We start from the raw sequence: 25,673 nt of genomic DNA on the forward strand, positions 1-25,673 counted from the left end.
GCCTAAAGAAGAGCTGGCGCAAGAGTCGCCCTAACCGACACGGCTAGGAACCCCGGGCAACCACCCTTCTGCATAATCACGCACTCAGCTACACACCGTCACAGCTCTCATCCCTTGGGCAACCTGCTGAAATAGAACAGCTTTAAATGATGCCCTTCTCCTCAAACCCTGCCCTTTTCCTCTGACTCCTCTGAGAACCCGCCCCTTCTTCAAGCCCCGCCCTCACCTCGGACTGCTGGGAGATCCTCCCTACTTGCTAAGCCCTGCCCCTCAACTCGTAACGCTGTGAACAGTCCGCTTTTCGGCTTAGCGCCTGGCTCTCCACGCTCTACACGGAGAACCGGCTCTTTCGCCTCAATCCCCGCCCTCTAGATTCTGCTGAGGGCCAGCCCCTTCTCCAGTAAGCCCCGCCCTCTAGATGCTGCTGAGGGCCAGCCCCTTCTCCAGTAAGCCCCGCCCTCTAGATTCTGCTGAGGGCCAGCCCCTTCTCCAGTAAGCCCCGCCCTCTAGATTCTGCTGAGAGCCAGGCCCTTCCCCAAGCCCCGCCCTCACTCAGACTGTGCGGAGAACCGCCCTACTTGCTCAGCCCCGCCCCTTACTTCAGATTGCTGAGAACCCACCCCTTCACCGCCCTGCGCCGCCAGCACACGAGACGCTGAGAACCCGCCCCTTCTCCTTCAAGCTCCGCCCTCACCTCCGGAGGCCAAGACCAACCTTCTTGCTAAGCCCCGCCCTCACCTCGGATTTTTCTGAGAACCGGCCCCTCCTCCAAGCCCTGCCTTCACCTCAAACGGTGCAGAGAACCAGCTCTACTTGATAACCCCGCCCCTCACCTAACACTGATAAGCTCCCGCCCCTTCTCCACTTAGCACCGCCCTCTCAGGGACTCCGCTGAGAACCCGCCCCTTCTCCACCAAGCCCCGCCCTTTACTAGAGTTTCTTCTTGGAACCTTCCTTACTAAGCCCAGCCCCTCTGCTTCCTTCAGAGACCCTTGCTCTTCTTGCCTTCACCCTCAGAGTAAGAAACTGTTCTCCGTAAGACCCGCTTCTCCTCGCAGACTTCGCTGAGTACACGCCCCTTTAAGCCCCGCCTTTCTCAGATTAGGCTCTTGGATTGTCGCTGGCAGAGGCTGCGCTTGCGCACAAGTAGCTTGTATGATTCCCTCCCAGCGTTCCTCAGTTGACAGCCGTCTGGGTAAGGCAGCTGGCGGGTGAGTTGAGGCGCTTGTTAAGGAGTGGGAGCCCGAGTGCTGCGGCCAGGGGAGATCCTCATGGTCCCTGTGTTTTCTGTCTGGAGGTAGGCAGGCGGTTGCGTGGAATCTAGGGGGCACGAGGGCACAGATGACTGGGTGTCCGGATCTAAGTCTGTGCTTGGGTGTGCCAGGCTGGCGCGTGTGAGAAACGAACTGGGCTGTGAGTTTTCGGTGTGAGAGAGGGAGACAGAGTCTGAGAGAGATAAGTGCTGTGAGTGTGAGAGGACTGTGAAACGTGTGGTGGTAGGTCTGTCTTCCGGTGATCTGCATGACAGCACTGAAATGCTTGGAATCTCCAAAGTAATAAATACCTTGTTGACTGCTCCTGATTGATGGCTGACAGACTCAAGGAAGTTTCATGGTCGGGGCTGATCATCGCAGACGTTAAATGGGATTAGAGGATCAGTCCGAAACCCCATCCAGGAGAGGAGAGGGGCGGAAGTTGATCACCAGAGGCCAGTCCTTTTGTTGATGTTTTGAGACAGTGTCATGGACCCCAGGCAGTCCTCAAACTCTTTATGTAAGTGGAGGATGATGACTTTGAAACCCTGATCTTCTTAACTCAGCCTTCCAAGTGCTGTGACGACTGGCGTGTGCAACCCACACTCAGATAAATGATTTACACAGCCATGCTTATGTAATGAAGTGTCCATGGATACTCAAAAGGAAAGGATTCAAAGAGCTTTCTAACAGGGGTATCTCTGCATAGAAATCCTGAGAGGCTGTTGAATGAAGCTGGGAAGGTGAAGACAGGATTGTGTTGGAGACTTGAAGATGTTGGAGATACTAGAGTCAAGGGATAGCTGTAGCCTGAGTGTGGAACCAGTCCAAGAGAGAGAACTACTCGGCAGTCAACAAACCTGAAAGGATTCGGAGATCCAAATGACTTGGAGATGCAGAATTTAGAGTTTGCCCTGCTTGTTTTCGGTCTTTCTTTGGTTCAGAATTGATTTCCTTATTGTGCTCCTTTTTTCTCCCTTTTTGGGATGTGTTTTGTTTTTAAAGGTTTATTTATTTTGCTTGTATGGGTATTTTGCCTGCATGCACAAATATGTACACCAAATGCATGTCTGGTGCAACTGGAGTTACAGGCACTTGTAAGCTGCCATGTGGGTGCTGGTAACTGAACCCCAGTCCTCTAGAGGAACACCAAGTTCTCCTAGCCTCTGAGTCATTTCTCTAGCCCCACTTTTGGAAATAATGTATGTCCTTTGGCATTATATATTGGGAGTGTGTGACCTGCTTTTTAATTTTGACCTTACAGGGGTTACAGTTAAGAGATTGCATGAGTCTCAGAAGAGACTTGGACTTTGGACTTTAGTGTTGAGACTGGGATAGACTATGAAGGCCTTGGAAGTTGGACCGAATGCATTTTTGCATTATGATATGACTACAAACCTTCTGGGGGCCAGGGAGTGAAATGTGGTGGTTTGAATAGGAATGGCCCCCATAGGCTCATATATTTGAATGCTTAGTCATCTGGGTACTACTTGAGAAGAATTAGAAGGTGTGGCCTTGTTGGAGTAGGTGTGGCTTTATTGGAGGAAGTGTGTCACTAGGGATGGGCTTTGGGGATTCGAAAGCCCAAACCAGGCCCAGTGGCTCTTTCTTCCTGCTGCCCGTGGCTCTAGATGTAGAGCTCTCAGCTCCTTCCCCAGAACTATGTCTGTCAGTGTGCCACTATGCTCCCACCCTGATGATAATGAACTAAACCTCTGAAACTGTAAGCAGGACCTCAGTGGAATGCTTTCTCTTACAGGAGTGCCATAGTCACAGTGCCTCTCCGGAGATGTTAGAGGATATAGGAAGTGAAGGGTTAACTGAGATGGCAACTCCGATGCAGAATTCATGAAGATGTCATCTATGATAGGGTGAGACTTTGGGGTAATACAGCAGTTTTGGGGTTACCCATGTTCCTATAAGTAACTCTTTACCCATACTCTGTTTAAAAGAAAAAGCCCAGTAAACCTGTTGTTTCATCACGTTGGATCTTTGTGGGGTTATTACCTTGGTCTGTCACTGGTACCCCTGGTAAACTGGGTTTGTTCTATGTCTCCTCAGAAAAAGCTCATGCAGTGAGAACCAGATATACTAATATATCAAATATCAGCAAATGCATGAAGCTCCTTGGAGAGGCTGAATGAGAAAGGTCATGGTACATACTTGTGTATGTGTGTGTGTTGTAAGCAAGAAACTGGGCTGTGAAAGACTATGTTGGTGTGCATGAGAAAGGTGAACACTGTAAGACTGGAGCATGCCTGTGCCTGGTCTGTGTGACTGTGTGCACATTTGACTGACGGCAATGAGAAATATCAGTGTGTGTTTTGTTTGTGTAAGAAACTAACTGGAATGTAAGTTACTAGGATGTGTGTGTGTGTATGTGTGTGTGTGTGAGAAACAAGCTGTAATTTATAAGCAACTAATGTTATCTCTGAAAGCTACCATTGTGAGTCTGTGAAAGGCCGCTGTGGTTTTCCTTTCTTTTGTTATTGATTTTGGATTAATTTTTTTTTTGTTTTTAAAATAGCTTATGAAATAATAGGTTCTATTATGGCACTTTCATATCATATATATTTTATTCGTATTGGTCCTCTTCCCTTATTCTTTTTCTAAGTCTCCCACCTCCTTCTTGTTAGTCCTTTTCCCTCTCCCAATAGTGCTCTTTACAGCTCCTGCCCCAAATTCCATTGTGTATACATACCATATTTTCTTTCTCCATTCATTTTTTTTAAACTTCAAACTATGTATTTTTATGAAAGAAATTATTTAAGAATTCATACATTGCTGGTATTGGTAAGAATCACCGCACCAGTCCCTGTCCCTCTCTAAGTCCCACCAACAGTAAGGAGCTGCAGGTATGTGCAGTGTGGTACAACACTCACCCAGCCCTCTCAGGTCAAGGTTCCATCTCCATTGTAGGGGACAAAATAAGAAGATGGGAAAGGTTCCAATTAAATAATCATTGCATCTGGTATATGTGAAAGTGTCTACTTTCAAATGAATATTCATAATCAAAACATTCAATTACAGAGTACAGTTTGGGAGAAGTATATGTATAAAGAGATTAAAAATATGGAACACTTCACGAATTTGTGTGTCATCCTTGCGCAAGGGCCATGCTAATCTTCTCTGTATCGTTCCAATTTTAGTATATGTGCTGCCGAAACAAGCACTCCATTCATTTTTGATGAGCACCATTTTTCACTGTTAAGCTCATGTATCTCTGAATGTATATATGTGCCTGGGATAGCTATAAAGCCCCTAGGGGAATGCCTTGGAGTGGTGTAGGTTTATTTTTCTTTTTCTGAGAAATTTTATTCTGATTTCCATAGTGAAAGCATTAGGTTATATTCCCATATATAAAGTTTTACTTGGTAGTCCAGGCTGGATTGGGACTCTTCAATATCCCAGCTTATCCTCCTTCAAACTCATTACCTCCTTGTCTGTGTCGGTTTGAATAGGAATGACCTTCACAGATTCATGTATTTGAATGCTTGGCTGTAGGGAGTGGCACTCTTAGAAGGTGTGGCCTTGTTAAAATAGGTGTGGCCTAATTGAAGGAAGTTTGTTACTGTGGAGGTGTGACCTTTGAGGTCTTCTATGCTCAAACTACTGCCTTTGTGACACACAGTCTTATTCTGCTGCCTGTGGATAAAAACGTAGAAGAACTCTCAGCTCCAGCACCATGTCTATTTGCATGCTACCATGCTTCTCAACATGATAATGATGGACTAAACCTCTGACACTGTAAGCCAGCCCCAACAAAATGCTTTTACTTGAGTCTTAGTGTCTCTTCACAGAAGAAAACCCTAAGGTACTACTGCTGCCTTCAAAATGTCAGGGTTATAGTAGCATACCTCTGTGCCCAGAAAACATCACATTCATATGGGTGGGAATGGGAGAGAAAGATGAACAGTTGTGTATAAGACCAAATTGCATGACACATAGTGTCATATTTGGAAGGCTTTAGGAATGTAGGGCTGTTAAAGTTGTAGAGTCTGTGCATGTGAGAGAAGCAGATGAGAGGCTGTGAGCTTGGTGTGGGTGGAGAGAGAGAATGAGATTGGGGTGTCTGTGAAGATGTGTGTGTACCCCTGGCCTTTCTGCGACCACAGTGTGTGTATCTGTGATGCGTCTTCTTTTGGTGCTTGTGATTGTGTGTTGCTTGAGATTAGGTAGCATGTGTGTATTTTCGCTTTTTAGGCTATCATCATAGCCTTTGGTGCATGGAAGGACTACGTTGAAGGTTAATAGAATTAGATTTTTCAAACATAAAAATACCATTACATTTTGAATTAAATTTTTGTCTGTTAGTTTTGTTGTGGGGCGCATCAGCATGGGGTGTGTGTGTGGCGTGTGTGTGTGTGTGTGTGTGTGTGTGTGTGTAAGTTAGAGGGCAACTTTTAGGAGTTGTTTCTCTCCTTCCACCATGTGAGTCCTAGGGATCAAACTCAGATCCTCAGGTAACCTTTATCCCGCTGAGCTATCTCTGTGGCTCTGGGAGAGTTTCGCTTTCCTCTCTTTTCCTGTTATTATTTATTTATTTACCTATTTATTCATTCATTCAGAGTTTCACTGGCTATTCTTGCCCTCCTGGGACTTACCCTGCCTCAGACTTCCAATATTTGGAATTGCAGGTGTTCACTATGATAATGCATTAGCATTAGATTTTTTTCCTTTTTAAGATTTATTTACTTTTTATGAGTATGAGTGTTTTGCATGAATGTTTATCTGTGTACCACGTTGTATTCCTTGGGGACCAGAATAAGACACTGGTTCCCCTGAAAGTGGAATTACAGATGGTGGTGATTTGCCATGTAGTTGCTGGGATCTAAACTAGGTCTTCAAGGGCAGCGGGTGCTTTTAACTGCTGAGCCATCTCTCTGGCCCCAGCATTAGATTCTCTTTGTTTGGCTATTTGCAACTGAGTGTTGCTCAGGTTAAGAATCCTAGATCTAAGCGTTCAAGAAGCTGCAGTAGCTGGGCTGAGCCGTCTAAACTCTGTCAGAAAGGAGGAGCAATGGGTGAGCTAAGGACAGATGTGACACAGTGGAGGGACTGGTTCCCAAAGTTCTCTTGTTCCAGAGTGAGAAGAAAGTGAAGGCCCTGGGGTTTGGGGTAGAGAAAGATAGTGTCTTAGTTAGGGTTTCCATTGCTATGAAGAGACACCATGGCCAAGGCAACTCTTACAAAGGACAACATTTAATTGGGGCTGGCTAATAGGTTCAGAGGTGCAGTCCATTATCATCATGGTGGGAAGCATGGCAGCATCCAGGCACACACAGTGCTGGAGGAGGAGCTGAGAGTTCTGTATCTTGATCTGAAGGCAACCAGGAGAGACCGGCATCCTCAGGCAGTTAGGAGGAAGCTTTCTTCCACAAGGGGTGGAGCCAGGGCATAGGAGGAGGCCTCCCCATTCCCACAGTGACACACTTTTTTCAGCAAGCCCACACCTCCTAACAGTACCATTCCGTATGGGCCAATCGTAATAAAACTACCACAAGATAGAAACCCTTGGGTCTGGTGGCATTAGGAGTGGGATTTCAGACTGACCATGCTAAATCATAGATCAGGTACCTCCACAGGGAACAATTTCACCTTTGCCTAGAAAGTGGAAGGAAGAAATAACTATTTTGTAGGACTTTTAAATCTACAGTCAGACCAGATAACAGGAAGGGGCCTTAGGGATAACAATGTACGACTTCCATCGTATGGAAGTAAATGAGTGATTTGCTTTGTTCTGACAAAAATTTCTGGCCAAAAAAAAAAAAAAAAAAAAAAAAAAAAAAAAAACAAGACAGCTTGAATACAATCTGTCATGGCACAGAAGCCACAGTGACAAACAAGGTGTGAGGAGACTGGTCACATTGCCTTTGAAGGCTAGAAACAGAGAGCCATGAACTGATAGCTGACTTGCTCTTTTGTCATTTGTTGTTGTTGGTTTTTTTTTTGCATTTTGTTTTTTTTGTTTGTTTGTTTGTTTGTTTGAAATTAACGTGAGATCTCAGCCCATGGGATGGCGCTACCCTCAGGGTGAATCTGCTTCTTTTTTTAAATCTCACTGGAAAAACCTTCATGGACATGGCAAGCATTATGTGTCCTGCGAGATTTTGTAGTTTGTTTATTTGAAGTGATTTTTTTCATAAGTATATTCTGATCATTGTTCCTCCTTTCCCACCCAACTTCATGCCTTCTCTTTCTCTCTTAAAACCGATACACCAAAATAAAACAAAACAGGAAAAAAAGCAAAGAAAAGGTATGAGAAACACATACACACAGACGCACATACAAACAAACCCCAGAAAAACACAAAATCAGAAACCACAATGAAAGACAGACAACCGATCAGTAAGGTATAGAAGATGCCCAGACAAAGCAAAACATTATGAGTCTTAAAAAACCTTTACATGAGTTCATTTTGTGTTGGCCATCTACTGCCTTGCAGCCTGCCATTGAGCATAGTTTGTGTCCCCGGTGAGACTCCGTTTGGTAGAGGTTGACAATTGGAGATAGCTTCTGCATTAGGGACGGGGGCTCATGTCTACTTCCACTCTCAGCACTGGGACCCCCTTTGGCTTGGGTTCATGCAGGTTCTGTGCATGCTGCCACAGTGTCTGTGAGTTCATGCGAGCATCAGTGCTATTGTGTCCAGAATACACTCTTTTCTCGGTGTCCTCCATCCCTGCTGGCACCTAAACCCTGAGAGAATGGGTTGGAGGAAGACATCCCATTTAGGACTGAGTGTTCCAAGATCTTTTGCTCTGTGTACACTGTCTAGGAGCTTGTCTTTGTGTTAGTCCCATCTCTTGCGAGAGGAAGCTTCTTTGATAATGGGTGAGCATCACACAGATCTGACTCCCAGATTGATGTCGTAGGTGATTTTAGATCCAGTCACATTGACAGTGAAGTTGAAGCATCATGCCTGCTCTCAGCCAGCTAAACCTGGGAGGAAAGAAAGACAAGGAACCATTTACACTGGTAATGCTGGGGGAACGATGAAGACCTTGGCTTTCAACTACTCTCTCTTCTCCTAGGCTGGACTTCCCAGGATACAGTTGTTCTCCAAGAGAGAAACCAGTAGGAGACAAGACATGACAGTTGAACTAATGAAAGCCATGCTACAGGTTAGTTTATATCTGTTACTTTCCATGAGAAGGGGTCTTGATTAGCATTAAGTAATGCTACTTGGGGAGTTCTGATCAATAATCTGTTCTAGGGCTTGGTCATCCCTTCTCCTACAGGCCATTATCCTTAACCTTACCTGCCTAGTAACTATGATAAGGTGTAGGGCCCACTCAGAACCCCTTTGTCTTCATGCTTCGTATACACTCTTTCATGATGTAGTCTTACTAGTTCATGGTCAAACCATCTTGAATGTGCATCATTGGATCCTGGAAGTTGGGCCTGATGAGTACTTAGATGAGAGACAGAGTCTGACTATGGAGCCCAGCTGGCTTCAAACCTGTAGCAACCCTCCCACCTCCTGCTCCCGTGTAGAAGGACTCAAGGTGTGTACCACCATGCCTTGTCAGACGACTTGTCTCCTTCTTACACCAAACAGAGGTATGTCTGTATGAGTGTGAGTCGGGTTCCTGGTTAGATGGATATGAGAAGCCACTCCCATGTATCTATCTCTCCACATAGATTTTAGTCCAAGTCTCTCATAACATGGAGCTTAAATTGGCATCTGAATTTGAGGAAGTCTTGTGACATTCAACTCTCAGCCTGTGATGTCTGACACTGTTTGGGGAATGTGGGTCAGGACTGGATTAGATTAGAGGTCTTCCACCTGCTGCCCACAGTAGAGCTGGCTGATTGCAGGTAGGTGGATCCTATATATTTTGATCATCAGAGATCATGGATGTTTTGAGAGTGTGGGAGGAAAAGGAATGTTTTGTTTGTTTGTTTTTTTAATATTCTGTCACTTATCATGAGTCATTTTACTCTTTTTCTTTTTGTTTTGAAATGGTAGGAGGTGGCCCAACATGTTCGCCAAGCTTGCTTTAAACTCCTGGAAAGAAACACCTTCTCACACACCTTCTCACTTATACTTAATCTCCGTCCCACTCCCAGCCAACTACTAGTTTGTTTTCTATCTGCATATTTGAACTTTCCAGACATTTCTAATAAGGGCAGTGATGCAAGATGTAGTCCCTTGTGTCTTCTCTCGTTTAGCAACCGACGCCCAAGGGGAACTCTTCCCTCTCCCCCAAACAAAAGAGTAAAAACATAACAAAAATTTGCAAGTGTATTTGTGTCATTTCAGGAAGCAGTGACATTTAAAGATGTTGTGGTAGACTTTTCTCAGGAGGAATGGGAGTGGCTGAATCCTGCTCAGAGGAGTTTGTACAGGACCGTGGTGCTGGAGAACTATCGGAACTTGGTTTCAGTGGGTGAGCAATCCTTCTCCCTGTGGATAATCCAGATCGGCTCTTAGGCACCTTTCACCCTTTTATTATCAAGGCTGTGTTGATTGTGTCGGGGTTAGATGAAAACTTCATATGCAGTCTGTGAGTTTGACATATATTAGATACTGGTGGTTTTATCTTTAGGCAATTGGAACCGTAGGCATGGCAGGAACTGTGACAGCCCCTCTGTTCTGTGTCGCCTTTATATTACAGTTCTGCTGTTCTCATCAATGTAACCTCTGAGGGGAAAGGTTTCCCCAAAGTTTTAACAGCTCTGGGGATGGGGGACGGGATGCAGGGAGATTTCTCCAAGGGAAACCTGTATCCTGGCAGTCAGGACGAAAAGAATACCAAAAGGTTACATAGCACAGCAAATCTCACACAAGAGATTTGTTGGAAGAGACACAAGAGGGTGGCTGCCTTTGCTTGGGTGAGAAGCAGCAGGGGATTTAGGGGAGGCAGGCATTGTGTAGCGTTTCTTGGAGGAATGGGGGTGGGGGTGGGGAGTAGGGGTGGTTGTGGCAGAGATTTCCAGGGTGGAGATTGGTGAGATTTCAAGTTCAGAGCTTGGGGCTTTTTACTCGATCGTGTGTGTGTGCGTGTGTGTTTGTGTATGTGTTGAGTGGTCCTGCTCTTAGGACAGTTAGAGTGTTCTATATGTGGAAACTAGAGGTTTGTGGTACTAAGGTGAGGCGTCTGGCCACTGGTCTCAAAACCAGTAGGAAGTTACAGGGCTAGGGAAGAATATGGCCTAGTTACTAAAATTATAGACAATCACTTTTCAAATATATGTATTCTAAATTTTTTATTACATTGATTTTTATTAGTGTGTGTATGTAGGGCACCTGTATGTCATGTACAAATTGTATTATGACTTACAGAACTGAGATCAGCTGAAGTCTTCAGGCTTGGTAGCAAATGGCTTTACTTTCTGACCCATCTCACTGACTCCCAAATATGTATCTTTTTATTAATTTATTATAAATAAGTGAAACCCAATGTCTTAAAATATCTCAGATGCTTGCTCTTATAGATACTAATGTGGACCCTTCTAAGCCTGGGAAATATACTGAGAGTAAAAGCTACAGAGGCTCTGGATCCTATCATTGTCCTCTGAAGAGTGTTGTTTGTTTTGATACAGGGTTCCAAGTGCTAGGATTATAATCACAAGCTACTATGCTTTGTTCTGTTTTAGACAGGTAGTTCATTTGACTCAAACTCCAAAATGTCTCTAATAGCCTTTAAAATTTTATTTATTTTAATCTTAAAAAGAAGATTTGTATTTTTAAAAATACATTTAAAAAATATGTGGGCTGGAGAAATGGCTCAGCAGTTAAAAAAGCACTGGCTGCTCTTCCAAAGGTCCTGAGTTCAATTCCCAGCAACCACATGGTGGCTCACAACCATCTGTAATAGGATCTGAATCCCTCTCTTATGGTGTGTGTGAAGACAGCTGCGGTGTACTCATATACATAAATAAATAAATCTTTTAAAAAGACATGTATATGCTGCCAGGTAGTGGTGGCACATGTGTTTAATCCCAGCACTTGGGAGGCAGAGGCTGGTCTACAGAGTGAGTTCCAGGACAGCCAGGGCTACACAGAGAAACCCTGATCCAAAAAATGGAACAAAAATGTATGTGTGACTATATGGAGGTATGTACATTGAGTGCAGTTGCACGCACAACAGGGTCTTAAATCCCCTGGGGCTGCAGTTGCAGGTGTTGTGGAGCTGCTAATTATGGGGGCTGTGAATTGACTCTGGTTCTTCAAGAACAGCATGTTCTCCCAAGCACTGAGACATTTCTTTACACCTATCTCCTAGCAGGCTATTTAAAAAAAAAAAAAATCTCATTTATTACTGTGATGGCCCTTTAAAAACACCAAGCTAGGTTCTTGCCCTGCCTCCACTCTATAAGAAACAGTATAATTGCTGTAGGGTTGACTGTTGACAGCTGCCACCAGACTAGTCCAGAGTTTTATGCAGTCTATCCTTCAAATGTGTTTGATCTTTTATTTTGTATTTGCATCAGATTTAAGGAGCTGTGTTAGGAATCCAAACAACCAAAACATGGCCTATTTTTGTGTCTTTTTTTTTTTTTTTTTTTTTTTTTTTTTTTTTTTTTTTTTTTTTTTTAATGCAGGAGCTTGCATTTCCAAACCATCTCTAATCTCCTTATTGGAGCATGGGAAGGAGCCTTGGGAGGCAAAGGGTCAGGTGACAAGAAGCACGGTACAAGGTAAGAATTCAAGAAGCAGATTGGAAACTTTCCTAGGGGGATGGCTCTGCCATCTTCAGAGGTCCTTACCTGGGCTGAGGCTGCCCAGGAACTCTTCCTCAGCCTTAGGATCCTGGGTGTGCACTGAAGGTTCCTGGCGTGGCATGGATTCCCTTCTACTCCCTGCTCGTCCCTTCTGCTTTCCTCTTGTCTCTGTAGTAAGTCACTTTGTACCAAGGAGGATGTCCTAGTTCCACATCCGTTGCCATGATGAAGCTCCCTGACAAAAGCAGCTTTAACGGGACAGTGTTTATTTTAGCTGTAGTTCCACATTGTAGTCCATCATTGTGGGGAATTCATATCAGCAAGACATTGAAGCAGCTGGTCACAGAGCAGAGAGGGTGGAAGCATGCTTGCCTGCTTTGAAGCTAGCTTTCTCTACTCATATACAGTCCTGTTGTTTTACCAATGAAGACTCAAACTGGATGCTGGGGTGACAGTCTGCTAGCTCAGAGAGGCAGAGAAACCACACCTGGCTGACCTTCCTAGTCACTGATGCCCCCGAATGAAAAAGCCTCTTTCTCCTTCTCCATGCTGCCTTAAAAGTTACCCTTCTCCTCAATGTCCCTCCTTTCTGTTTACTTATGTTCACTCCCTGTTGGCTGGTTACTTGCTCCTCCTTTTGACCTGGGGTTGACTTTAACTCTTGGATCAAAGGTATGTGCTAGACCTGAGCCACACTACAACAAGGTTTTCCCAGTTCACAATCTTGGAGTTCCCAATGTGATCAAATAGCCTGCAACGCAGTCCAGGGCCCCAAAGCTGAGAATGGTGTGGCCTCTATTTAGGCTGGATCTTCCCACATCAATTCAGACAGTCAAGGCGATCCCCTACAGACGTGCTCACAAGCTACTCTCAGCTCCATAGTCCTTTACTGAGACGCCTGTACCTAGCCATCAGATAACAACAAAACTCCATACTTTTTTAAAGTAATCTTTTCTTAAGGTTCATTCATTTATTTTATGTTTACAAGTGCTCGCTCTATCTGTATGTACACCTGGTTGTGAGCTACCATGTGGTTGCTGGGAATTGAACTCAGGACCTCTTGAAGAGCAGACAATTGAGCCATCTCTCTAGCCTCCAGAACCCCTATTAACTGGCCAGAAAAGTGATGCTTTTCATATGTTGTTGAAAGTGGGAGAATGAATGAAAAGGAAAAAACAAAACAAAACAACCCTTACTACGAGGCCTGAGTTATGTGAGAAAGAGTTTGGTGTACTGAGACACAAACACATAAAGGGTTTACTTAGAGTGCTATTTTCTGCTTATGAAATTATATTCACGCACTTGCCTTTAAATCCCAAGGGAAGTCATAAAGCATTGTGTGGTGTGGGTGGGTGCTGGGAATCTCTAGGGAGTTCCAAGAAGCAGTAGTAATTAAATATATTACTATATTAATATAAATATATTATAAATAAATATAATATAAATATATATAAATATATTAATATAAATATATTGGTAACTAAACTAAGTGAACTTAACAATATATCCTAGTTAGTTAAAAGTAGGAAACAGGAGGCAGGAAAGTTGCCTCGGTGGGTAAGACTCGGGTTCCATTCCCTGCGCCCACGTGGTACTCCCAACTGTCTGTTACTCCAGTTCCAGGAGACTCTTCTGGCCTCTGTAGGCACCAGGTATATGCATGGTACATAGACATACATGTAGACAAATCACCCACTCATATTGAATGAGTAAATAAATATTTTTAAAGGTAGGAGACATTACAGAAGTGAATTTAATTTGTATTCTGGCCAAGTTAGCATTATCATTACAAATGACTTCTAGGACCTCATCTTATTCTTAGTTTAGTTTGTCATTTCCCCATGTTCTGTATCTCTTACCTGGTACCATATTTATTTCTAGCACAACTTAAGAGAGGAAGACCTTTTGTTTCTGGCCCATGGTTTCAGAGGTTTACATCTATGGTCAGCTGGCCCATTGCTTTTGGAGTGGTGCCATGAAGAAGCACGGAGGAAGAGCATGGTGGGAGAAACCCATTTACTCACGGCAGCCAGAAAGCAAACAGAAGCCTGCCTTGCTACTGAATTTCCTCCTTCTTTCCCCTTTATTTCAATCTCCTAGTTTACTGGATAGTGACACGTCCCTAGTAAACGGCTTTGGAAACAACCTCACATACACACCCAGAGGTGTACCATACTAGTCTCCTGTGTAGTTTTTCATCCAACAGAGTCAAGATGATCACGAAGCTCTTATTCTCAGGGACATCCTTGCACATTCCAGTTGAAATATGTGGATGCGGTTGTATGGGATGCATGAAACCGTTTAAAATTGCTTCACTTGAAGTGCTGCTTTTGTTAATAGCACATGATAAAGAAGACTTTGTTTTACACTTTTCAGGTGGAGAATCTGCACAGGAGACACAAGAATTATCTCTGAGGCAGCTGGCCTTTGATGATGTGTCAGTGGAGAACATTGCAAGTCTTGGTTGTGAGTCTCCCACTTCCGGAGGAAAGCAGAAATGCAAAGGCCTTTTTGATAGACAGATTATGAATCAAGAAATATTTAGCTTGAAAGAAACAGTCACTCATAAAGGAACTCACACTAAAGAAATAGGCTACAAACACACCAAATCTTTAAAATCTGCCCATCTGGATAGTGTAGAAGAGAATATTTATACTCACAAGTCAAATAAGAAAAGCTTCTCCAAAAACCCCAAGGTACGAAAATACAAGAAAATCTGGGCAGGGAAGAACATTTTTAAATGTAATGAATGTGAGAAAACCTTCACCCACAGCTCATCTGTTACTGTTCATCAGAGAATTCACACGGGTGAAAAACCATATAAATGTACAGTCTGCGGAAAGGCCTTCAAGCAGAGCCACCACCTTGCTCAGCATCACACAACACACACCCACGAGAAACTCTTTGAGTGTAAGGAATGTAAGAAAGCCTTCAGCCAGAATTCATACCTTCTTGTACACCAAAGAATTCACACGGGAGAAAAACCATATAAATGTAAGGAGTGTACAAAATCCTTCAGGCAGCCTGCCCACCTGTCCCAGCATCACAGGATTCACACTGGGGAGAAACCCTATAAGTGTAAGGAATGTGGGAAGGCCTTTAGGGACAGTTCTACCTTTGCTCAACATCAGAGGTGTCACAATGACAAACGGCCCTTTCAGTGTGTTGAGTGTGGTCAAGCCTTCAGATACAACATGTCCCTAACTCGTCACTTCAGACATTATCACACTGGAGAGAAGCCATTTGACTGCACTGACTGTGGGAAAGTCTTCAGTGTTCACATAGGACTAACTCTGCACAGGAGAATTCACACCGGAGAGAAACCATACACGTGTAACGTGTGTGGAAAAGCATTCCGCAGTGGGTCATCCCTGACTGTACACCACAGGATTCACACCGGTGAAAAACCTTACAAGTGTGATATCTGTGGAAAAGCCTTTAGCCACAGCATGTCACTCACTGGCCATCAAAGAGTACACTCTGGAGAGAAACCTTATAAATGCAAGGAGTGTGGGAAAGCTTTTCGGCAGAGTATACACCTTGTTGTTCACTCAAGAATTCATACTGGAGAAAAGCCCTATGAATGTAAGGAATGTGGGAAGGCCTTTAGAGAGAGTTCCCAGCTGACCACTCATCAGAGAAACCACACAGGAGAAAAACCTTTTGAATGTAAGCAGTGTGGTAAATTTTTCAAAAGAAGTACCTATCTTGCCAGACATCAGAAAATCCATACAGGAGAGAAACCTTATGAGTGTAACGAATGTGGCAAAACCTTCACGCATACTGCCTACCTTATAAGACATAAGAGGGTTCATACTGGAGAGAAGCCTTACAAATGTACCGAATGTGGAAAGGCATTTGGTGATGGCTCTTCCCGTGCTCAGCATCAGAGACTTCACACTGGTCAGAGGCCCTATGTATGTGAGAAATGTGGAAGGGCATTCAGAACAAAGTCATCCCTTAATTGCCACCAAAGGTGTCACACTGGAAAGAAACTGTAAAACCGTGTCCCCCACAGCAAACCCTTTAACCACCTACGAACCTGTAGCATTCATCAGAGAATTTAGCTTCCAATCTGATTCTTCACTGTACTCTATGTGGAAGAGATCACACAAGTAAAAGAGTTCTTAGGAATGTAAGGGATGGGGAGAAGTCTTCAGCAAATGTTCTTAAATTATCCATCATTGGTGAGTTCTCGATGCAGTCATCTCAGGCATCCCTCTATGTCACTAAGTCCTGTGCCTATACCTGCTAAGTATTTCCATTTATTTTTGTTCCCATTAGCCTCCTGATCCAAAATACAACTGTTCCGCTTGGACTTTTTCAAATGTCTGTAATTTGTCTTGTTTCCTTCAAGTTTATTATTCATCTACTTTACAGTCAGAAAAATCCTTTTTGAAAATATAAATATTTATGTAACTCTTCTAATACTCATTGTAAAATGTTTATTTAATGCATGTGAAATGCTTAGCAACATGATTGACTGTATTAAGTTTGGATGGAGAACATCCCTTAAATGATTAGGAGACACATCTGCACAGAACACAGAGAAGGCACATACAGAGGCAAAGGAACATGAGGGGGTATCCCTGAGACAATGCCGTATTGGGTCCAGGTACAGATTTCCTTTGTTGAATCACAACAAGCAGGCATGAGTTCTGGGAGGTCATCTCATGTGTAGAAAGTGATCGTTGTCACATATGTGCCCAGTCCATCTTCGGCAGTTCATTTAAAGGAATGACAAATGCTTCTGAGTTCTTATTCTTGGCACCAGCTTGAGCCATTTGTGGATGGTGTGATACTAGGAAGTGTCAAGGGTGACTGACCTATACTTCAGTCTGGGAAAGTTGAAACTTTAATGAAACAAGTATCAAGAGAACATAAAAAGATAGGACTTCAGCACACTGACCCATAGGAGTGCTTAAAAAATGTGTTAGGACAGAAATATTATTTGTAAATCCTGGCGTCTGGGACTTGGAATATGGCTTAGGTGATGATAACAATTTAGAAGCTGAAAGTGTCTTCAGGTGGATGACAATTAGCATGAGTAGTGTGTTTAAGATGGAAACTTTCTAATGATCCTAAAGTTATATTTCCTTATTGGTAAAGAAATTAAATGTGGTTTGGTATGTTGGATCTATTTTAGGAAGTGCCTAGAAGTTAAAGACTGGAACAAAAAACCTAGAATTTATTTGGAAAAAAAATGCAAGTATATATATATAGTCTAGGCCAAAAAAGAAACATTCTTATATTTATTAACAACCCTCTGGCAGACCAGACTAGCTGAAATAGTGAGCTTCAGGTTCACCATGAGATCCTATCTCAAAATATAAGGTGGAGGGTGATAGACTCCCAATACTGACTTCTGCTCTCCACATACGCACACACGCACACACGCACGCACGCACGCACACACACACACACACGGGCGACCAAACCTACAAATATGCGCATACAGATAAATAAATAAGAATACAAATGTAAAGGGTGGTTGTGGCTGGGTTTCGTGGCACACACAGCACTCTGGAGGTAGAGAAAGGTGTGTCTCTGAGTTAGAGATCAGCCAGGTATACAGAGTTCTAGGGCAGTCAGGGCTACATAGTGAGACCTTGAATAAAAACAAAATGAAAGGTCACATACAAGTACATACAAGATTAGTACACACTGCAGAGATAGGAAAATAGGGGAGCCAAACTTCCATTCTAGTTGTTCCAGAGGACTATGGGTGATTTTTGTAAAGTCCATCTCGTGGTAGGTTCTGTTGTGCTGTATGCCTGCCTTTCCTTGTTTACCCTAAGTTCCTTCTCTCTTTACCCCCTACATAATATATTGCAGTTTAAGTCCGCAAATTATTTTTCCCAGAGGCTTTTGCCAGCTGGTTCCTGTAATGGTAGTTCACTGGGAGACAACAACAGATTCTAGAGGCTGAGAGTCCGGGAGAGACCAGGGTATGTGTTTCACCTGCTCCTGCTTTGGGTGCCGATGCAGCTCGAGGTCTCTTGCAAATTCCTTCCCAAGCTCCAAGTTCTTTTGGCTCCAGCTTCTGTTGGGGTAGCCTTTAGAAGTTTAGCTCCTGTAGAGGGCTCTGGCTCTTGAATTGTGGTAATGGTTCCAAAGGTTCTAAGTCAGCAGTTCTCAATCTGTGGGTTGTGACCCCTTTGGAGGTTGAAAGATATTTTCACAAGGGTCGCATATCAGAAGATACCCTGATATTTACATTTCTATTCATATCAGATATTTACATTTCTGTTCATAACAGTAGCAAGATGACAGTCATGAAGTAGCAACACACCACGAGGAGCTGAATTAAAGCACCACTTGTGAGGAACTGTACTGAAGAGCTGCAGACTGGGGAAGGCTGAGGAGCTGTACTGAAGAGCTGCAGACTGGGGAAAGCTGAGGAGCTGTACTGAAGAGCTGCAGACTGGGGAAGGCTGAGAGCCACAGTTCTAAGTCTCCAGAGTTTGACTGTGATTTTTGTCTAGTTTGTTAACCAGGATAAATTACGTAAATTGATTTTTGAATGTTGAACTAGCCTTGCATTTCCTGAATGAACCCCAGGTGGTCTTCTAGTGGCCAAATTGAGCATCCTTAACCTGAATGTTTAGACTCTAAAATGCCCCAAAGTCTGAAGCTTTCGAATGCTTATATGACATCACAAGTGGCATATTCTATTCCCATGTAATAGGTTGTAATAAAAATAAGAAAACTAAAAATTTGTTTTCAAATTGTCAGGGCTGGGGAGATGGCTCGGTGGGGAAGAGCACTTGCTGTTTTTGCAGAGGACTTGGGTTTGGGTCCCAGCACCCAGATAGCAGCTCACAACTGTCTGTAACCCAACTTCCAGGGGATGCTCTTCTCTACAAGTTCTTTTCCACAAGACCTGTAGGCACTCAATGTACACAATACACGAAGACAAAACACTCATACACATAAAATAAAAGCAAACCTTTCCGGGGCTAGAGGGATGGCTCAGATGTCAAGGGCAGTCTGCTCTTCCTGAGATCTCCAGTTCAATTCCCAGCAACCATATGGTGGCTCACAACCATCTGTCCTGGGATCTGATGCCTTCTTCTGGCATGCAGATGTACATACAGATAGAGCACTCATTTACATAAAATAAATAAACCAACCTTTAAGAAAATCTTTCAGCAATGGGAACTGTGCCTTAGAGCTGCCTCAGTGCCATTTGGAAATCTCTGGTGTAAAGCTGAGACTGGAACCACTTCCCCGACTTGTTCTGTAGACCCGTGCCAGTGCTCTGAATTGAGGAGCCTTTCCAGTACAGAGCAGTATAGAAGTACTCATCCCCTTGTTCTCCTCACTCTTCCCAAGGTCATCAAAGCCTATATTTGTCTCTCCTTTGAGCCTTCAGTACCTCCTGTGTTGTTGAGCATTGTAACCTCAAGGAACATACTCATTAGTGTGGTGTCATTCCTGAAGGCAGAACTTTAAAAGTAAAGGACTTTGATATAAGTTCTACAACAATTAAACATTTATAGTATTTTCCCTTGGGGAAAAAAAAAAAAGAAAATCTTTCAGGTGACAATGCTGCAATATTTTTTTGTTTGTTTTTTTCCGAGGCAGGGTTTGTCTGTGTAGCCCTGGCTGTCCTGGAACTCACTCTGTAGACCAGGCTGGCCTTGAACTCAGAAATCCACCTGCCTCTGGCTCCCAAGTGTGTGCACCACCACTGCCCGGCTGCAATATTGTTTTTGCTTAAAATTTTTTTAGTATAAAAGTTCCTTCAGGTTATATGAGGTGTTTGTGAAGCATAAATGGTTTTTATATTTAGACTTTGGTTTCTTTCCTAAAATATTTCATTATTGTATGCACATATTTACCACCCAGAAAAAAAAGAACACTTTTGGTCTCAGACATTTTATATAAAGAAGACTCTGCTTGCTCGGCAGTGGTGATATACACCTTTAAAACCAGCACTTCCAGAGGCACAGGCAGGCAGATCTCTGAGTTCGAGGCCAGCTTGGTCTACAGAGTGAGTTCCAGAACATCCAGGGCCACACAACACTCTCTCAGATGATAACTGAATGACAAAAACTGGCAGCTCACAGCCCTAAACGGGACATTTATGTATACCATGTATACCTTCTCAAGGGTTGGGGAACATTATACTAGACGGAGGAGAAAGAATGTAAGAGTCTGAGAATGGCAAAGAGTGCTGTTTCGGAATGGTTTTGGGCATGTCATGACTGTTGTGCTCATGAACTCATAGAAACTGATTACCAGCACAAGATGGAGCCAATCAATATTATAGCCATGGGTAGAGGAAGGGCTTACCCCTCCACACCTAGCTGAGGAGCTTTAAGAAAATGAAGGCAGCTGGGAGAGTAGGAGTCATTTTTCTTTGGTTATGTGGCCCCTGGTAGATTGCCCACGCTCAAGTGGATGGTGTCGCACCCATATACTGGTAGGCGGCACTAACTGGATTTAGTTGGCTATATAAAAAAGTGGGGGTTGGGGGTCGCGACATGAATGTGGAAGTATTGGGGGTGGGTGGGAGAGATTTGTGTTGAATATGATCAAGATACAGCGTATATACATGTATGAAACTGAAAACCGACAAAGAATAAACTGCACTCCGCCATTGCCCGTTTCTCTGTGTAGCCATGACTGTCCTGGAACTCGCTCTGCAAATCAGGTCTCAAACTCAGAGATCCGGCTGCCTCTGACTCCCGAGTGCTGGGATTAAAGGCAAGAATAAACATTTTAAAGTAGCACCCCAGAAGAAAACCTGGGAAAGCCTGCAGACCTAGAACTTGGTAGTACATACAGAGAGGCATTTTGAACACTAGGCACTAAAGTTGAGGTGGTCTGCTGGAGAGGTGAAGATTGCAACGGCAGCAACTGAATCCCAAACTGAAAAGTACATGCGACCAGAACCATCGTGGACTTGTCGAAAGCCCAGTATTACCCTAGCCCAATTCACACCATCCCCCAACTCCCCTTCCTCCAATCAACCTCAAACCACACGCCACTACCCCTACCGCTGCACATGCACACTCCAATTGCCACTTCAACTCCCAGAAGCATCTAAGGAACTGTTTTGTATTTCGCGGGACCTGTATTTCCGGCAGGGTCCCGCGGTTCTCCAACTTGGTCTTTGGTAAAAACCACTGGCTCTATCGGATTTCTCCGCCGGGGACTACACTTCCCAGGGGCCTTGCGCTCAAGCAACGTCCACTTCCGGCGCGTTCCGGCCTAACTGCCTGAGGGTCCAATCCTTCAGGGCCGGGTTGGGCGGGGCGAGGGCGTGGCTGGCCTGGGCGTGGCGGGCGTGGGTGTTGCCGGGGGTGTGCCCCTGAGCAGCGGCCTTGAAGGGTGTCTGCAGCCAGGCAAGGAGAGTGTGCACCCCTCGCGTGACATGCGGGGGGTGGCGAGTGTGGGGTCGTGCGAATCCCCGGCCCTCCTGGGTCGTGGCGCCCTCTGCACAAAGGCTAGGCCTGGTGGAGGTCCGGTGGCAGGGACTACGGCTGCTCCTGGGCGCCCCGCCCGGGGAAGGCCGCACTCCAGGAATGGCCTGGCTTCCCAGTTCGGGCAAGGAGCTGTGACCTCGGAACCTGCGCACAAAGGTGAGTGTCCTGTGTCAGGGCTGGGTAGTCAGAGACGAATCTATTCTGGTTGTGAAGGAAGGGTAAGGTCCGAGGGTTCTGGAGGCCTTGGTGCTGGAGATGGTGTCTCTGGGCTCTTGGTTGTGATGGTTACAGAAGAATCAATCCTTGAAAGCTCAACTCGAGTCAGAGAAATCAGGCGGAGGCACTGGAGGGGACGTTGACGTCTGCAGGGTCAACTTAGTTTAGACTTGTCTCCATGTCCATGCTTCAAGAAATGAAACTCCCTGTGGGACAAGAGATGGCTTAGCCGTTGTGAGTTCTTGTTCCTCTTGCAGAGGACCCAGGTTTGGTTCCTAGCACCCACATAGTGGTTCACAACCATCCCTAACTCCGATTGCAGGGGATATAACATTCTCTTCTGAACCTTGTGGGCATCAGGCACATATATTCATGCAAGTAAGAAAAAAAAAAAGACAACCCCATTCCACATCCTACCCTCTCCTTACTCCTGCACAGGGTAATAAGGGGTTTTCATCTCTTTTTTAAAAAAACTGTCCCGTTCTGCCCAGGCAGGGTGTAGTCTTGTGTAGACTTGGTGTCTAGTCCTTCCTTTCCCCCAGCTCCGCTTTCCAGAGATACCAACTTCCTCCAGGAGATAAACCGCAAACGGGAAGCTGCCCCTACAGGGACTAAACTTAAAGCCAAGTCTCAGGTGAGTCACATTTCCTCTCTGCGTCCTGAAATAGTCTTGCTTTTTAACACTTCATGACGTTTATTTTCTCTGAAAAGTTTTCAGTTTGAGAGACCTGTTCCTTCCTACTCTGGTGATCGGCTACAGGGATAGCTTCAAACTGATTCTCTTTCCTTTTCATCCCAACTGTTCTTTCTTGGTTGCAGAAAAGATTCATCCCGTTCATTGTCCTATTTATTTCAGAAGGATTTGTGTGTGTGTGTGTGTGTGTGTGTGTGTGTGTGTGTGTGTGTGTTTGTTTGGATAAGACTTATCTACATAGCCCTGGCTGCCCTGGAACCCACTGTGTAGACTCTATAGACTAGGCTGGCCTTGAACTCACAGAGCTCTGCCTGCCTCTTTTAAGTGCAGGAATTAAAGGTGTTACCACCATATCCTTCTTCCAAAGGATTCTTATGTTCAGAAATGCAGCAGTCCTTCTACCTGGTTTCTACGACGCTCATGGTGGAGGAGGGTAAGGCTTGTTTAGAGGGTTGAGGAGAGGGCTCACTGGCTAAAATTACTTGCTCTTGAAGGACCTGAGTTTGAATCCCCAATACCTATGTAAGAAGGGAAGTATGTTCCTGTAGACTGGAATTTCTAAGTAGAGGCAGGTACATGTATAGAGCTCTCTGAGCAGTCGGCTTAGCCAAAAAGGTGAACTTCTAATTCAGTGAGAAAACCTGTCTCAAAGCAATAACAGAAGAAGCTCAGCATGCTAGTTATGGCGTGGACACAGGAACCTGGACACTCATATACAACACATACACACATACATACACACACACACACCACAATTTTTAACTGGGCTGGTGAGATGGCTCAGAAGTAAACTACTTGCTGCCAAACTGGACAACCTGAGTATGATCTCCAGGAGCCTCATGAAGGAGGGAGAGAACCTGAGAAGTTTTCCCTGACATTCACAGATGTGCTTGTATACACTTACAAACACTTGCTATAATGTAGTGAGATTTTTAAAACTAATTTTAAATTTAAAAACATTTCTTGGTCTCTAGGAGCTTACAACAGAAAAATTCACAGATAGTCAAGGCATCGTGCAAGAGTCCAGATTCCTTACCTTGGGTCCAGGACCCCTCTCTCTTATTCCGTTGATTTTGAGTCAGGGTCTCACTATGTAGTCTTGGCAAACCAGGGCCTCACTATGTGGACAGCTTTGAACTCACAGAGATCTTCTTGCCTCTGTCTTCCGAATGCTAGAATTATCCTTATTTCTTACTGTTGACCTCATGGCTCTGTGTTTCTGTGATATGTGCTTCTGCTCCTTTCTTTCTCTTCTGAATGCCAGAGAGTTCATCACAGGTCAGATCTTGCCACTCTTGGCTCAGACCTCTCCAAGGTGTCCTTGAAGAAAAGCCCCATCCCTAAAGGGACTGAGCAGATGTCTGAGACATGGTTCCTCATTATACCTCTGATTTCTGCCTGTCACTTTCAGTCTCTTTGTTTCTGGAAAGTTGCCTTCACATTTCATGATCAGAACCTTTAAAATCTCAAATATTGGGTCTGAGAGATAAGTCTGTGGTTAAGAATACTTACTCTGTATCAGAAGACCAGAGTTTGGAACTCAACACGGAAATCAGGCAGCTGAAAGCTGTCTGTACCTGTAGCTCTAGGGGATCTGATGGCAGCTTCTGGCCTCTACACGCACACGCATGCACACACATGCACATGCACACACACGCACTCATGCACACACACGCGTACACATGCACACATGCATGCACACGCACGTACACACATGCACACGCACACACACGCACACGCACACACACGCACTCATGCACACACGCATGTGCACACACACAAACACACACACAGGCACAGGTGCACATGTACACATGTACGCACGCGCACACACACATGCACACATGCACAGGCACATGCGTACACACACATACAGAGGCACAGGTGCATGTGTACACACACAGAGGCACAGGTGCATGTGTACACACACACATGCACGCGCACACACGCACACACATATGTGGGTGCGCACACACACAGGCACACACACACAGAGGAAGGAGAGAAAATGAATGTAAAAGAAAAAGGAAGGAAGGATGGCATGGTGTGGGGGCACTCAGGATGCTGCAATACATAGTCCCAGCAGATCTTGAGCCTAGGAGTTTGAGATAAGCCAGGCATCTGAGTGAGATTTTTGTTTCAAGAAGAAAAAGAAAGCTGAGCAGTGGTGGCGCATGCTTTTAATTCCAGCAGAGCAGGCAGATTTCTGAGTCCGAGGCCAGCCTGGTTGTAGACCAGTGAGTTCCAGGACAGCCAGGGCTAAACAGAGAAACCCTGCCTCTAAAAAACAAAACAAAACAAACAAACAAAAAAAAAACAAAAAAAAAAGAAGGAAAAGAAAAGTAGACATTGCCAGTTATAAGGAAACACCCTACTGCTTTTCTTTCCCTTGGAGCCATGCAAATCTATTCTCCTTGATGGTGGCAGGTAGTAATAAATGCCAGAGACACTGAGCATATTAGTCCCATTGGCCCACTGAAAAAAGTGATTTTTTTAAAAACTGTTTTAGGATTAGTTTTGTAACCTGAAGATTTCCCACCCTGGCCCTCCTTTTTTAAATTCTATTTAAAAACTATAAAATTATTCTGTTGTGGTGCTACTTAACATGTAAACAGTATTGCTATATACACAATGTGGTTTTTCATATTCCTCCCAAAACAGGCAATCACAATCATCTTCTCTCATTCTCTTATATTTCTGAAAACATACAGATTTTTAAAAACATAAAGATGACTTGGTTTGGTTGGTAAAGCATATCTGAAAAGTATCTGAAGATCTGAAGGAAAAACATAAGCACAGTATTGCTCATTCAGCATCATGAAGCTGGGCTCTAGGACCAGGCCCTGCAAAAAGCCTCTGGGAGACCTTGTGAGAATATGAATATCCCTGTACAAAAAGTCAGCAGGAGGCTGAGCACCTGGCTCTTTCCTGCTTGCTCTCTCTATTTTGAAAGAGAGTATCTTTTACTTACTCTTTGACAATTCTTGGTATGTAAACAAAGTACCTTGAAGATAGCCTCCTCACCCCCCACCCCCACATTGCATGTCATTTCCTTTTTTTGTGTGAACATCCCACTGTATCCAGCTAGTGCAGTCTGCTCGAGTGTGGACTGCTCTTGTTGGCAGTCAATTCTGTTCTTTGTAACAGGATGCTACAACAGGCAGGATGTTGAGAGCGGAGAGCCAAGAATAGTTCCTTTTAGGCTAGGTGCCACGGTCTGCTCAGGCTCCCAGAGCAGTTCTCAGCTCTCCAAGTGTTGCCAGGTGAGGTATACTGCATCAGCTCTTGTCAGTCTCCAGCTAAGGGGTTTAGTAACACCGGGGCTGGGTGATGGCTCAGTCAGTAAAGTGTTTGCTGGGCGGATACAAGGACCCGAATTCACTCCAACACTCTTTTTTTTTTTTT

At 44.4% G+C, this 25,673-nt stretch overlaps 2 protein-coding genes and 1 non-coding gene across 15 annotated transcripts in view; 2 read left to right on the forward strand and 1 right to left on the reverse strand.

The window, feature by feature from the left end:
* The first annotated feature begins 648 nt into the window (after positions 1–648).
* Positions 649–16,352, forward strand: LOC116101599 (zinc finger protein 471-like). Of its 10 annotated transcripts, none has more exons than XM_031385259.1 (6): positions 649–793; positions 3,013–3,124; positions 8,288–8,377; positions 9,520–9,646; positions 11,805–11,900; positions 14,301–16,352. In XM_031385259.1, exons 3-6 carry the CDS (start codon positions 8,345–8,347, stop codon positions 15,923–15,925), a joined length of 1,881 nt encoding a protein of 626 aa, XP_031241119.1. In that variant the 5' UTR covers positions 649–793; positions 3,013–3,124; positions 8,288–8,344; the 3' UTR covers positions 15,926–16,352. The 10 variants fall into 10 exon arrangements, with proteins under 10 accessions (XP_031241119.1, XP_031241115.1, XP_031241117.1 ...); XM_031385255.1 differs by lacking the exon at positions 649–793 and adding an exon at positions 1,071–1,297; XM_031385257.1 differs by lacking the exon at positions 649–793 and adding an exon at positions 1,071–1,211.
* On the reverse strand, positions 4,320–4,426 carry LOC116104173. Its single transcript, XR_004123712.1, has one exon. It is a non-coding gene; the product is annotated as a U6 spliceosomal RNA (small nuclear RNA).
* Positions 16,353–20,957: 4,605 nt separating the features above from the next.
* LOC116101597 (zinc finger protein 28) overlaps positions 20,958–25,673 on the forward strand; it is a 12,079-nt gene continuing 7,363 nt past the window's right edge. For 2 of the 4 annotated variants that reach the window (XM_031385251.1, XM_031385252.1), the window contains exons 1-2: positions 20,959–21,514; positions 22,117–22,208. In XM_031385251.1, coding sequence (XP_031241111.1) covers positions 21,307–21,514; positions 22,117–22,208 — 300 coding nt within the window. In that variant the 5' untranslated portion in view covers positions 20,959–21,306. Of the gene's footprint in view, positions 21,515–22,116; positions 22,209–25,673 lie in introns of all 4 variants that reach the window. The other 2 variants (XM_031385253.1, XM_031385254.1) reach the window with 2 other exon arrangements.

The sequence above is a fragment of the Mastomys coucha genome, unplaced genomic scaffold (assembly GCF_008632895.1).
Source record: "Mastomys coucha isolate ucsf_1 unplaced genomic scaffold, UCSF_Mcou_1 pScaffold21, whole genome shotgun sequence".
NCBI lineage: Eukaryota > Metazoa > Chordata > Mammalia > Rodentia > Muridae > Mastomys > Mastomys coucha.

Coding starts and splice junctions, on each gene's coding strand:
- LOC116101599 (XM_031385259.1), top strand. CDS start 8,345: ATGACAGTTGAACTAATGAAAGCCATGCTACAG. Junction 9,647..11,804: donor TCGGAACTTGGTTTCAGTGG/GTGAGCAATCCT, acceptor TTTTTAATGCAG/GAGCTTGCATTTCCAAACCA. Junction 11,901..14,300: donor GACAAGAAGCACGGTACAAG/GTAAGAATTCAA, acceptor TACACTTTTCAG/GTGGAGAATCTGCACAGGAG.